Below are 15295 nucleotides of genomic sequence, written 5' to 3'. Positions count from 1 at the left end.
TACAGTCATATCCTCTCACAATCACATCTTGAATCTATTATCATACATAATTGTTTCACCTACAAAAACATTAATTAAAACCTACAAACACATCTTCTTCCAGTTCTCCAACCTTGTTGGGTCTTTTCATGTGTTGATTTCTCTACTTTTCCCCAACCCATCAGCTTTCTTCTGTCTTCCCTCATTATGTAGCTAAAGTTCCATAGTTTCCATCACTTCAATAATATTCTTGCTAATATCCTAAATCTCTTGGCTTTTTTCTTATACCTGTTAAAAGAAAATTGAACTATAGTGGATGCAGACTGCTTATTTATTAATGCTCAGAACCAAGCAACCAAGCAGCCAAGCACTGCTGGAGAAAGCCACAATGCAAATTGTTTTCACTATGCTTTTATACCACAGTTAAATGGATGTTCAAGACTAATCAAAAATCCAAATGAATCTTACTAGTGAACTCATTTTCCCTCTATCTATAGAAAACATTTCAAACCTCTCCAAATGTCTTTTCTGACGCTTTCTTATTTACCTGAAAATAATTTTATTCTTTATTTTAGAGAAAAGAATGCAAGACAGCATATCTATCATCAGAAGTACTTATATCCTAGTTTCCTTCTCTCCTGGTACAATGAAAAAAGTGGGGTTTTTTTCCATTTTAAGATAGTCCTATTACTAATGTTGTGGGTCTCGTTGCCCCCATCTTCTTAGAAATGTGAATTTATTTAGTTTACCTTTTTTTATTTTGTATTTATCTACTTTTAATGCTTTGAAGCATAGTTAATATCTTAGATTGATTAAAACCACCACTACAGCCGCCATGGCCACATAGATGAAAACCCTCATTTAAGCACTCATACTTTTCGCATTACTACTGAAAAATTTCTTAGAAGTTACATCAATATTTGCTGTTTCCCTTTCTTTTAATCCTAGTCATAACTCTTCTCCCTCCAGTCTGACTTCAACCCTAATAATGCCACAAAACAGCTCTTGTTAAGGTAATCAATAAAGTCTATGTTTTCAAACACAATCCAATAACTACTTTGTTCTCTCAGAAACATCAGAAGTAATGTCTACTTTCTTTGTTAAATACTGTTATCGTTCTAGTTTTTTGTGATCCAACTCTCTCCCAGTTTTACTCCTGCCTCTTTAGTTACTGTTCTATACCCTTTGGTCATTTATTTTTCTCCAGCCATCACCACAGAGTCTGTTGAAGGACCACATTGCTTTTCTTAGTTGATTTTCTACCTCCACATGGTTTCTTTCACTTACAGAACTTCAGTTAGCACCAACTCTCAAATGGCTCACCAACTTATATCTTCCCCTTAAACCTCTACCTTAGATCAGGAACTATATATCCAGCTGTTTACCCGACATCTCCTGTGTTTCAACTTCATGTCTAATTCAGCATGCATGAATTCAAAATCAAAATAATACCTATATAATCTGATTATCTACTAGTGTTTCCTAACACAGTAATTTCCCATTTTTTTATTCTACATATTTGAAACCAAAACATCATCTTTGATGCTGATTTTTATTTCTCACTCTGTATATGCAATCTGCCACCAACTTCTATAGGTTGAATCTCCTAAACATGTTTTTATTTTGAAAATTAGCTTCCACAGTTTTTAGGATAATAACAAAACTTTTTTTGTGTGTGTGTGACAGAGACAGAGACAGAGAGAGGGACAGACAGACAGGAAGGGAGAGAGATAAGAAATATCAATTCTTCTTTGCAGCACCTTAGTTTTTCATTGATTGCTTTCTCATATGTGCCTTGACTGGGGGCTACAGCAGAGTAAGTGACCCCTTGCTCAAGCCAGCAACCTTGGGTTGAAGCAGGTGAGCTGTGCTCAAATCAGATGAACCCAAGCTCAAACCGGCGACCTCAGTATCTGGGACCTGGGTCTTCCATGTCCCAGTTCGACACTCTATCCACTGTGCCACCACCTGGTCAGGCAGGATAATATCAAAACTTAACCAAACTATTCACTCTCTCTAGGCTTATCTTCAACTGCTTTTTTTTTAATCCTTCTGTTCTTTATTTAAAGTCTTAATACCTTTTAAAATTCTCCACAGTTGCCATACTTTCTCCTGCCAGAGAGCCCTTTGTACATTCTGTTCTCTGTATAGCTGTATTTCTCATCATTACTGATTAATGCCTGATCAAGTGTCAACTTTCCAGGAAAACTTTCTTGATTTTTCTATTACATCCTCTCATAACACTGTCTAGTCTCTTACTGAAAAGCACATCTTACTATTGCATTTGACATTTGTTAGCTTACTTGATTAATGTCTGTCTCTTTCCATTGGACTTTCTGATTCCTGAGGGCAAAGTCAAGTCTAATGCATACCACTGTATCCTTAGTGCCTATATGATACTATATGATCTGCTCACAAAAATTAGGGAATATTTTATTGCTTCTTATTCATTTTGAAATATTCCCTAATTATATTTGTTAAAGATACTTGGAAGAGAAAGACTAAAAATAAGAATATAAGAAGAGCCAACAGTCAATTGCAAGATCAAACAGAGCCATAAAAAGAGATTCATAGATCAAAGGGACAGAATAGAGAGTCCAGAAATAAACTCAGTCATATATAATCAACTAATTTATTACAAAGGAGCCAAGGACATTCAATGGGCAAAAGACAGTCTCTTTAATTTAATACATTGTGCTAGAAAAACTGAACAATTGCATGCAAAAAATAAAACTGGACCTGTATCTTACACCATACATAAAATTCAACTCCAGATAGATAAAAAAACTTGAATGTGAGATCTGAAACCATAAAACTCCTAAAGAAAACATAGGGGATAAACTCAGTGACATTGGTCTGGGCAATGACTTCTTTCTTTCTTTCTTTCTTTCTTTTTCTTATTTATCACTAAAACCAAAGGCAACAAAAGGAAAAATCAACAGGTGGGACTACTAGAAATCAAACTAAAAATATTTTGTACATCAAATGAAAAAGCAACTTAGTGAATGGGAGAAAATATTTTCAAATCATATCTGTAATAAAGGGTTATTATCCAAAATATGTAAAGAAGTCATACAACTCAACAACAACCAAAAAATAACCTGATTTAAAAATAAGAAAAAGAATGAATAAATAATTTCCTAAAGAAGACATGAAAATTCTCAATGTCACTAATCATCAGGGGAGTACATCTAAAACCACAATGAGATGTCACCTCACACTTATTAAAATAATATCAAGAAGATGAGAGATAATTGGCATTAATAAGGATGTAGAAAAAGGGTAACACTTATATACTGTTGATAAGAATGCAAATTAGTACAGCTATTATAGAAAACAGTATGGAGATTCCTTAAAAAATTAAAAATAGAAATACCATGTGATCCAGCAATTCTACTTCTGGCTATATCTAAAGGAAATGAAATCACTATCTCAAAAAAAATCTTTATCTACATACTGTATTAATTATAGCATTATTTATAATAGCCAAGATATGGAAACAATGTAAGTGTCCATTGATGGATAAATGGATAAAGAAAATATTCTAATATTCAATGGAATATTATTCAGCCATAAAAAGGAAATCTTGCCATTTGAGACAGGACAGATAGACTTTGGTGGCATTTTACTGAATGAAATAAATAAGACACAGAGAGACAAATACTGTATAATCTTACCTACATATGGAATCTAAAAATCAAATAAAAGTGAATTCAAAGAAACAGAGAACAAATTGGTGTTTGCCAGAGAGGGGCTGGGAAGTTGGAAAAATAAGAAAAAGTGGTCAAAAGGTACAAACTTCCAGATATAAGATAAATAAATTCTGGCGATCTAATGGTGACTGAAGGTAAAAGTCCCCTAAGGCTTTTGTTGTGATCTGGAAAATTAAAGCTACATTGTACTCTTATAATGAATCCTAATAACTACATTGGTTTTTTAAGTGAGAGGAGGAGAGATAGAAAGACAGACTCCTGCATGTGCCTTGATCAGGATCAGGCTGGCAACCCCCATCTGGGGCCGATGCTAGAATCAACTGAGCTATACTTATTGCCTAGGCCCAATGCTCAAACTAGTCAAACCACTGGCTGTGAGAGGGTATGAGGGAGAGAAAGGGTTCGGGAGGGGAAGAGAAGCAGATGGTTGCTTTCTCTGACCAGGGATTGAACCTGGGATGTCCACAGGCCAAGTTGACACTTTATCCACTGAGAAAACTGGCCAGGGGTATAACTACAAATTTTAAAATGCATCAAAATGTTACATCTAAAGCACTGTGAAATCCTGTAGCATTCAAATTAAAGAAATTGAGATTACAGTAACCTATCGTTTAACTCAGAGTTATCCTTGGAATAACTTGAAAGCACCTAACTTAAGAGGAAACCCTGTCAAGGAAAAATGAATAAGAAGCAAACACTAAACTGTTTGTTACAGTTATACCCTTATCCATAGCCCCAGAGCACTAACTCACACACAGGAAAAAACTACTGTAAAAAGAAAAAAAATTAAAAAATCTTCTCATCTAGGCACTCAAGGAACAGTAGAGAAGAGATAGACACACCCTGTGGTGTGAGTAGACTGAAGAGGAGAATAACTCAGATGACAGAGGAAGGAAACAGGAAGAGGTCCCAACTTCCTCTGGTCTCTCAGCATTTTCATATTTAGGTTCTTATATGCCACTTCAATTTGCATTTATTTATTTATGTACATCATAAATGTTTCCACTTCATATATGCTTTGCCACCCAACTAGCTTGCAAATGTGAAGATCTTAAGGGGCTATGGGGCTATAAGAGGGAAATGGCATAAGTAGGAGGAGGAAAGAAGATCAAAAGAATAAAGGGAAAAGATGGGGAAGTAGGGAAGGGGTTGGGGGAAGGGAGTACAGAGGGACAAATATACAGTGACAGAAAATGATTTGACTTTGGGTGATAGGTATACAGCATAATCAACAGTTCAAATGCTATAGAGATGTTTACCTGAAACCTATGTACTCTTATTGATTATTATCACCCTGTTATATTTAATTTTCTAAATAAAATTTTTTAAAAAAGGATGTGTCATTGCATGGGGACTTGTTGGGGCTTTTGAATGGCAGCTGCCTCCTTTGAGTGAAATGCCTAGCCCTGGGCTCTATGCCAGGCTTATACTTTGGACCACTCCATGGTGAAGGGTTTTTTTCTTCTTTCTGTTTTTTTTTATATTTTTTATTTTGCTCCCTTTTAACCCAAAAACGCAATACAGGACCATTTCCCTAACACTGAAGCCATTGCTTTTCATCTGATGCAGCTAAGCAGCAGCAGCAAAGTTATAATCAGAAGGCTGGGAATTTCCCAACCACACAGGACGCAGACCTGACTCTGTCTCTATTGATTTGTAGTGTTTAGTAGCTACCACTGGGTTCCTTGGGTTGCCTTTTATTAATATTTTAAGAAACATACTTTCCTTAAAGGCATTACCACTTTTCTTTTTGGATAACATACTACCTCTTCTCCATTTCTGTCTCCATGTTGACGGCATCTTATTTCATATCCCATATATATCCTATTTCTTATAGGTCACATCAACTCATGTTGCCAATCTTGATAGAGTAAACATTATGTCCTCATATATGTAGTAATATAGTTTACAGATCTAGGCAGAAGGTACAAAATCTATGTCTAAGTCAAGGTCAATGTATACTTGTGCTAATGTATAACAAATGTCCTCTTTGGTTCCAAATTAGGCTAGTGTAAAGAGAGAGAGAGATAAAGATTCATTTTTAATAAGAACTGAGAGTACTATATTATTATACTTCGTAAAAATTACCATTTACCATACTCTTATCTTTTGATAGGAAGTATGCTAAGTGCTTTACACAGATTATCTCATTTAATCATCAAACTAATGGTATCTATGAAGGAAGTAGCATAATTATCTATTGTGTTTGTTATATAAGGAAACAACAGCATAGTGACTTGAAATAACTTGGCAAAGCTGTTCTCTATAGTAAGTCCCCGAGTTATAAACATCCGACTTACACTGAGCTCGTACTTACGGACAGAGCACCAAAAGGGCTATTGGTAATCAGCTGCAGTAGTACATCAGTGAAAATGATATCGTACAATTACTCAACTCCCATGGCAAAGAACTAACCAATGAAGATCGTATGGAATTAGGGTAGTAAATGATAGCATTTAGGGAAGAATACAGAGACCTAGAAACTCCAGAACTAAAAAAAGTTTTCTGCAAAAAGAGTTAGCTGATGCTTTTCATCTCATTGAAGTAGGAATGGGAAAGTTAGAGGAGCAAGATCCTGATACAGAGAAGTTCACCAAAGTTTACTGACCAGTTAGGAAAGGTCTGAGATGCTACAGGGCCATTTACGCAAAAACAAAAAGCTCTGTACAGACCTCCTTTGGTGCCTACTTCACGAAACTGATTCCAGCAGAAGAATCAAACCCTGACTCTCTTACATACAAATTCAACTTAAGAACAAACCTACAAAACCTATCTTATTCATAACTTGGGACTGCCTTTATAGTAAATGGCAGAAACCAACATTCAAATCTGAGCTACTTAACTTCAATGCTGTCTAGCTAAATGATGTTCTATACAGCTTTCCTTATTTCTATTCACTCAACCACACACCACCCCATCCCCAACTGAACTCAAGTATGCGTGTGTGTGTGTGTGTGTGTGTATGTGTGTGTATTTTTTCTTTTCTGGAAAACAAACAATATGACTAGGGCATTGTAAGGTGGTGGAGGAGGAGATCTTGGTCTATAGGTGGGCTGTTCCCCATACCATGGACTTACCTCTTGATAAGAAATAGAGAAGAAGTGGCCCTGGCCAGTTGGCTCAGTGGTAGAGCATCAGCCTGGCGTACAGAGGTCCTGGGTTCGATTCCCGGCCAGGGCACACAGGGGAAGCGGCCATCTGCTTCTCCACCCCTCCCCCTCTCCTTCCTCTCTGTCTCTCTCTTCCCCTCCCGCAGCCGAGGCTCCATTGGAGCAAAGATGGCCCAGGCGCTGGGGATGGCTCCTTGGCCTCTGCCCCAGGCGCTGGAGTGGCTCTGGTCGCGACAGAGCGACACCCCGGAGGGGCAGAGCATTGCCCCCTGGTGGGCAGAGGGTCGCCCCCGGTAGGCGTGCCGGGTGGATCCCGGTCGGGCGCATGCGGGCGTCTGTCTGACTGTCCCTCCCCGTTTCTAGCTTCAGAAAAATACAAAAAAAAAAAAAGAAATAGAGAAGAGGTAATAAATCCCTACCTTTTTGCCCTGGGTAGTTCTGTGCCCCCTTAGCATAGCTTTCATGCGTTATTTTTTGTTGGTGTTTTTTCTTATATTGCCAGCGTACTTTGCCTTGAGGTAAAAACATTCTATTCCCAACACATTTTCCAAATTTGTTGACTAATGTTTTTATTTATTTATTTATTCTGGTAAAAATGCAGACATGTATTTTAGGGCCAAGTAATTTAGGGTGGGAATTATTACGATCAGTTTCCACATGGGCTCAGAGAATTGACATAACAGACCTCAGGTGAAATCCATTTCTAGTCAGAAAGGAGCTAGAACTTAAACCTAGGATCCTTGCCTGCAAATGTAAGTATCCAAGGCATGTTTGTGTGAACGCTACATGTCCAGCAGCCTTTTTGGCAACTTTAGCTGCCTTATATTAAATATATCCAAAGCCACTTTCACCAATTCCCCTGCAAACCTGTTCTATCCCTTTGCCTCCTGTTTCAGCAAATGCACCATTCAGGTGTGCATCCTAGACACCTATATATCAACTTCAATTTTTCTCTCTCCTTCACTCATATTGCAATTGTCCTATATTACCAAGTCATATCTCTTTAATGCCCAATGCATAAAATTTATCCTTTACTTTCTATATCTATCTAAAAAAATATTCTTTATCCTCTGGGCTACTGGCTTGTCTCCTATTTTGTCTCTACCTTTTCTTTCTTCTCCACCTTTACTTCATTCTCATACTAAAGCCAGGATGATTTTTTCTTATAACACAAATACAATTAGGCTATAAACGTCATACCATTATTTTGTGGAAAATACTTTGATATCTTCCCGTGGCACTTAAAAATCAAAACCTCAAACATGGCTGATAAGGTCTTCTTGCATGATCTGGCCCTTACCAAATCTCACACTTCATCCCTTAATCTCTGAACCACAGTCCCACTGACATGTTCTCATTTTCTCAAACACTACAAAGCCCTTCATACAAGCTGTTGCCTTTCTCTGGGTCACTCACTAACCTCCCACCTCTGAAATGGTGTTAATGTTTACTCCTTCTTCAGACCTCAGGTCAGATGTTGCGTTCTCAGAGGCAATTTCCCTGACCTCTATTATATGCTCTGTTACAAGACCATTGCAATCTTTATCCCTTACCACTGTTGCAATTTTATATTAATTGGTAGAATTATTTGATCAGTTTCGGTCTTCCTTATAAGCAATACCTCTCTCAGTTTCACTTTGTGAACTTAGTACCACCATGCCTAGGCACATGGTTAGCACATAATACATATTTTGTATGCTTACCATTTTTCTGTATGACGAGGTTGTAGGTTTTAGTCTGAATGCCCTCTGGGTACAAAATAAAGCTGCACTCATACTTCTCACGGAATGAGGAGGACAAGTTTCTTAAGTGCAGAGTCCATTTTGACACATTTCCAGGAGTTTCTGTGAAAGTCACGAGTGACTGACAGGGAATGCCACTGGCACAGTGGAAGCCATATTGGGGATGATAAAGGGCAATGAGGTCTGGCTTCTCGGTGACCTTGGACCATTGCATTTGCACCAAGAAGCCTTTCTTCTGCGTTTGGCAGGTCAAGTTGACATTAGAGCCAGGTAAAGCATAAATGTCTTCGTCGGCATTGAATTTTCCTCCCCATATCCCTGAAAAGGAAAAACATGAGCCATCATGTTTGTGTAATTCACATGGAGTGACTCTTAATTATAAACTTTGGTGACTTTGGTGAAGTGAGCAAGCAACAGAGGAATTTTCTCCTTGGTTCCCATAGTGGTTGGAGAGAGCTTGTGCATATGCCAGAGAGAAAAACATGAGTCTCAATACATATGAGGAAGCATTAAGAAAATGCTTCCTCATACGTATTGGACAATAGAAAAACTTATTGACTTCTGAATACTTACTTTTTTGTTGGTTGGTCTATCTAAAAACATAATTTAAGATCTCTGACTACCAGTAAATAAAATTAGTTATTTAAAATCGAAACTCAAGCCTGACCAGGCAGTAGCACAGTGGATAGAGCATTTGACTGGGATGCGGAGACCAGGTTTGAAACCCCGAAGTCACTGGCTTGAGTGTGGGCTCACCCAGCTTGAGCACGAGCTCACCAGTTTGAGTGCAGGGTCACTGGCTTGAACATGGGATCATGGACGTTACTCCATGGTCACTAGCTTGAGCCTAAAGGTCACTGTCTTGAAGCCCAAGTTGCTGGCTTGAGCACAAGGTCACTGGCTTGAGCAAGGGGTCACTAGCTCTGCTGTAGCCCCCGGTCAAAGTACATATGAGAAAGCAATCAGTGAATGTATAAGGTGCCACAATGAAGAATTGATGCTTTTCATCTCTCTCCCTTCCTGTCTGTCTGTCCCTATCTATCCCTCTCTCTTTGATTATATCTCTGTCAAAATAATAATAATAATAAATAAAATAAAATTGAAATTCACCATTAAACTTATTATAGCAATTATCCTTACATTTAATACAATTGGCCTTTTTTTTTTTTGGTTATGAATCAACAGCTGCATGTAACACTGAAATTGTATTTTCTAAAACTGAAAAATATAACTATAAACTTTGGACAGCAGTTTAAAAATATATATGTTTACAAGAGGATTTTACATATACTGTCTTGTTTAATCTTTCTCACATAACAAAGAGGACTATTATTAACACTTTTTCAAGGAGGAAATTGAGGCACAGACAGATTAAGTGATTTGTTCACAGTCGTATCTCAGTAAAAGAACATGAATTTGAATACTTAGTATCTGTACTCTTTCTGTAAACTCATCACCTCCAAACTACCTCCCAAGCTGGTTGAGAAGGGTAGGAAATTTGATATTTTATATATATGATTGAAAGAGCCTTCATCTCCAGGTAGTTAAGGTTCATGAAAGGAGAAGGAGAGAAAGTACTTCACGTGAAGTTTCCACTACAGGTAGATCATTGATTAGCATCATCTATAATCAGTGTTTTAAAATACTAGACATAAAAGAAGATTCTCTCCAATCAGCTCTCTGACCACATGGTACAGAGCATCAAAAATATGTTAAACATTGAGTCTTTGATATACCCTCAATAGTACAGGCTTCAATTTTAGAATTAGTATAGAATACTTTCACAGGAATGATACGTTATTGTGACAAGTACCATAGAAGCTAACAAAGGGAACAGATAAAAAAAATGACAAGCAACTGAGAAGAAATAAGGCCCTCAAAGGTACTTGACAAATAGGAATTATTTCACTTTTATGGATACAGAAGTATGGGTAGGCAGAGGTTAGTACAGTTTAATGTAGCTTCCTGTGAGCTCTCCTTTGCTGGATAATATGCTTCTGATCTTATCTACAGCATTATGTTCCGAAGTCTCCTTTAACTTAAAAATTCTCTTTAAAATCTTAGTGTCTCTATCTGAAACACACAGTTAATTCTTATGACACTCAGGATTGCTATAATACCTTCATGCTGTGGGATACAGAACTGATCTTTTTTCCTGATATTTTTAAATAGGCCCTCAGGCATGGGTTCCCACTGTCATAAGGACCTCACTATGTCTCCTAGGTCTACACATACCTTATTAAAATTTAACATATATTCAACTCCCAGAAACAGTATTTTGGAGGAGAAATGCTTATTATAGCCAAAAGGAAAAAAGAAGAAAAAGGATAGTTGAAAGAAAAAAAAAGTTGAGCAAAGATCTCTGAACATTGATGGCTTTGTGATTTATTCATTTATTTTATTTTTTTAGTATTCCAGAGTTATTCTGACTACCATTTGGAGAGCATTTTGTTTCCAAGAAGCAAAATTTCTCAATTACTCCAGAGATCCTCTTAGGAAGGAAATGGGTAATAACATCCGAGAAGTGGCACAAACCACCCATTCCCTTCTTGGTTTCAGTGTTCATTAGTAATCATTTCTAGATTCTAACAGCTCCTCTCGTAGCTGCCACTTAAATACATAACTGAGAACCTCAGTAACTATCTGCCTTTGGTGTTCAATTTCAGCAGCAGTTTCAGGCATTTTTAAATGAACAGAAGTCTCATTCACCCTTTAAAGTGTATGATTTGACAAGAAAGGACAACTGGAAGCCTTACCCCTGACAAAATGCATCTGGATGATGGAATAGACAGCACAGTATGTCCACTTTTTCTCCATCGTCTCCCGAGGGCCTTACACCAGCATTTTCATCATATTGCAGAAGTAAATTGACGCTTTTAACTATGCAAACTCCAAGCCATCCTGTTTGTGCTGAAAAACCCCAAGTCTACCACACGTCTGGGTCTGTTTATTACTTGGCAAGACCCCAGGAAATGAAACGTAGACAGGAAAGTAATGTGGTTCAGAGCTCAGTATAACCTTCAACAGAACGATGTTGAAACTGTTCTCTGAAACCTTGTGTGCATCACCTTTGTTAAAAGGCTTTCCAGCACCCAGAGATTCTTTGTCAGCATCTCCCAGTCAGTCAAGCGACTTCTAAAACCCAAATAAAAGAAAGCTCACAGAGCAGCTCACAATGTGTTTTCTATATATTTCTTTTAAAGAGCGCAAATTCACTTAAGACATGTGAACTTTGTGTCTTTTATAATTGTTTTTTTGTTGTTGTTGTTCAATTAAAAATAGTTTTTCTTTCCAGAATTACTGCAGGGTGAATGAACAAAAAATTAACACATTTAATTTTAATAAAATCAGCTATCCAGCCAAATTTTATTGTTGCGCCTCTTACAGGGAGACCCACATTTCCCGGGGATGCAGAAGTGAGGGTTTTTCTCTACTCTTTGTCTGAGATAGATGGGAAATTAGGCAGGGAAGTCTCACCCAGCTGGTTGGAGGCCTATTCTACTGATGGCAGAAAACCTTGTACTTCAGCCAAAAACCATACAGAGCAAGGCTGAAACAATGAAAATTCAAAGGCAGAGAATCTCTTACCTTAGCCAGCCACCTGACCTGTTACCTCTACCCAGTCAGTCACCTCCATTTACAGAGGACTGAGTCTAGGGTTCGGGGAAGTGACTCCTGGATCAGGACAGTCATGACTATCCCCTGCCAGATATGACCTTATGGTTTTCCAGATTAGGATAAAATAGACCATCTTTCCCATCCCACATTAAGAAGACAAGCATGAGTCTGAAGACTACAGCATAAGTTTAATAAAAACAAAGAATCTATATGTGTCTACAAACAACTGTGTGAATAATTGGTGAAATATTTTGTGACCCCAACCTCTCTACTACCTTTTGGCAGCCCCCAGGAAACCTGAAAACAAAGGAGAAAGCTGAGCCTCATTCCTGAGCTGATTGATTTTTTGAGGTCAGGGAGAGAGAGGCTGTCACGATGTGTCACGTCATCATGTGTCATGACATCGTGTCGTGTCATTAAGTGTGTACGGATCTGTCTGATGCAGAAACTCTGAGGGGGGATATGAATGATGCCAAGACAGAAGGCATCACCCTTGTCATTGAGGAAATTAGAATCTAGCTGAGAGGAGAGAGATTCACATATGGGGAACAGAACCGCTGTCTTCCTGGATGTTCAGGTTACCCTATAAAGACTATCACTGCATATACTTGCCATGACAATGATCATACTGACTCATTACTACTCAGCTAATGATGTTTCCTGAAAAAGCCAGTCGATGCAATTACCTATTTCTTAATTTAGGGCTCTCCAAACATTTATTGTGTTTCCCTCTACCTCCCCACTAAGTCTCAGATTACTGGAGATGTTGTGTCCGGTGGTGATGACAGGGATATTTCAGAGTGGGTTGGGGAGTTCAGAGTGTTAGATTAAAAGGAAGAGGAGACACCACTGCTCTTGATGCCTTTATCTCTTCCTCATTTCCCCTAGAATTTCTAGTGAATTACAGTGAAGGACTATAGAACCAAAACAGTCCAGGAGCTACACTGGGCAGATCCTGATCTATACTTGATGTCTCTATTAAATTGGGACACGTTACAAGCCTGGGGGGTGGGGAATATAGTTACCTCATCTCCATTTTTATATTAAGAGGAATTTACTTAAGTTGAAAACAATTAAAATCTAAATTTATTAAATCCTCTAAAAACACCTCTTCCCCCCCCTTTAACATACCCAGACATCTCCTATTTCTTATTGCTTTAAAGTGAAGCAACTCTACAGAAATTTTCAAAATAAAATACCTTAAATTCAGAAAAAAAGAAAATTGTCATTTATTTTCCAAAGCTACACTCTCACTTTTATGGAATCCTTGGCTCTCATTAGTTTCGGATACCCAAAGCACTCATTTAGTAGCTGCTGGGAAAACTGGCCTTCTCTGGGCCTTTATTCCGGGCCTGGTTCATGATTCTTACTCCTAGAAACCTCTGCAGCATAGAATTATCAGATTTAACTACTTTTCCTTTGGGACCCACCCAAGCTCTAAGGGAGAAAAAAATTCATAGGTCCGCAGAATCTTAACTGAATGCACCTCGTGTCCAGCATGGGCAAGCCCCAGGTGTCAGCCTCTTGGTGGCTGTCTGCGTGCAGCAGGTGGCAGCAGCACCCTGCAGACCAGCACAGCTCTCCCAGATGACGGGAATTTTTGCTTCCGCTGACTTTCAAACCCAATACAATTTTTCTAAAGGCCCTTTCAGCATGGGGATAGGCATTCTCTAAGCTTAAAAATAACTCTTCTATGGAAGTCACGTCAATCTCTTCTATTATCCTCCCCGCTCACTAAGTCCCAACTGCACAGCATTCTTCTTGGAGTATAGTCTGCTGCACATAAAGAGAAAACAGAAGCAGTCAGTTTCACACACGAAAAGAAATCTTAAACTTCTTGAACTTCAGAGGCAAATTTAATTATTTACAAAGTGAAGCAGAGACACACATTATTTCTGCTACTGTTGAGCCATAATTGTGTATTTTGTTCAAACTTTTTATACGCTCTCTATCTAAGTAAGCACTTACCCTGAACAAGAAAAGGACATTTTCAGAAATACAAAGTTGAGCAAAATGGCAAACTTACTTTTGTGGTTTTCAGGGAGGTTAACTCAAACATTATTGATTTGTCTTGAATTTTATTCTTCAATCACTTATTTTTTTTAAAAAAAAAAATGAGTGTTACATTTCTCTCCCAAAATGTTTAGAAACCACAATGCTTGATGTTTCAGCTAATCAAAAAAGAGTTACTAGGTGCCAGCTCTTAAAAGATTATGAAGAGCCACGGATCTAGTTGATTTGAAAATATAAATGATAAAACACACCTCTTGACCTTTCGGCATTTACCATTTTCCTGGAGAAAACATTCCTGTGCACTGAAAGAGTCAACTAACATAACACACAGGACTGAATGAACAGGTCAAGCAGGCCTTTAGGAAAGGGGAGATTTCCTGGGGATCAAGTGGGATAGGAATATCCAAAGTGTAAAATCTAAAATCGGTTATATATCATAGAAGTGAGAGAAGGAAGAAGAAACAGTAAGAACCAACACTTGATAGTATTCAAGTTAGAAGTTAATTCAGTGACTTGTCTATTGTCATTGAGCAGAGACTTTACTAGGGGTGTGAGGCAGACAAAATTGTCCTGTGAGTAAGTTTAAACTATGAAGGGCATTGAATTTTAGCTATAGGCTTTTTTTTACATCAGAATTATAGAATTTTCAACAAAAGAGTAATATATTTAAACATAACATTTTAGAAGGAAGGATAAATTAAGTTGACATGTGCAGATTGAATAAAAGAAGGGAGAAAAGGGAGGCGGAATATCTGTTTGAAATTTTAGGCACCCGCAAACAAGAGCCTGATGATTGGCAGTGATTATGATGTCGAGTGATGGAGGGAATAGAAATTGTAAGAAATGGGAGGTAAGACTTATTGTTCATTTGGACATAGAGTCAAAGTCTCCTGTGAAATTTTATGCATCAGAATTAGGAAAAAAGAAAAATTGTAATAGAGCTGAATTTCTGCTGGAAGAGCCACCCTACCCAAGGAAGCTAAGAATCACTGGGTAGGCTGCCCTGCCTTCATGAAAACCACCTTCCTCACTGTGGTTTTCACTCAAATTTTATGAGTTTTAGAAATGATCATATACTGAAAGAGAAAGAATTTTGTGAGACTTTCAGTCTAGTAATCTT

General features: G+C 37.9%; 1 protein-coding gene across 3 annotated transcripts in view; it reads right to left on the bottom strand.

The window, feature by feature from the left end:
- The window catches only part of CD96 (CD96 molecule), a 94196-nt gene extending 82748 nt beyond the window's left edge, over positions 1 to 11448 (bottom strand). For all 3 annotated transcript variants that reach the window (XM_066241606.1, XM_066241607.1, XM_066241608.1), the window contains exons 1-2: positions 11301 to 11448; positions 8506 to 8862 (exon numbers count right to left, since the gene is read on the bottom strand). In XM_066241606.1, the coding sequence (XP_066097703.1) occupies positions 8506 to 8862; positions 11301 to 11361 (418 nt within the window). In that variant the 5' untranslated portion in view covers positions 11362 to 11448. The remainder of the gene's footprint in view (positions 1 to 8505; positions 8863 to 11300) is intronic.
- Positions 11449 to 15295: the final 3847 nt, after the last annotated feature.

Source organism: Saccopteryx bilineata, chromosome 8, assembly GCF_036850765.1.
Source record: "Saccopteryx bilineata isolate mSacBil1 chromosome 8, mSacBil1_pri_phased_curated, whole genome shotgun sequence".
NCBI lineage: Eukaryota > Metazoa > Chordata > Mammalia > Chiroptera > Emballonuridae > Saccopteryx > Saccopteryx bilineata.
This window is presented reverse-complemented; position numbering and strand designations above follow the sequence as displayed.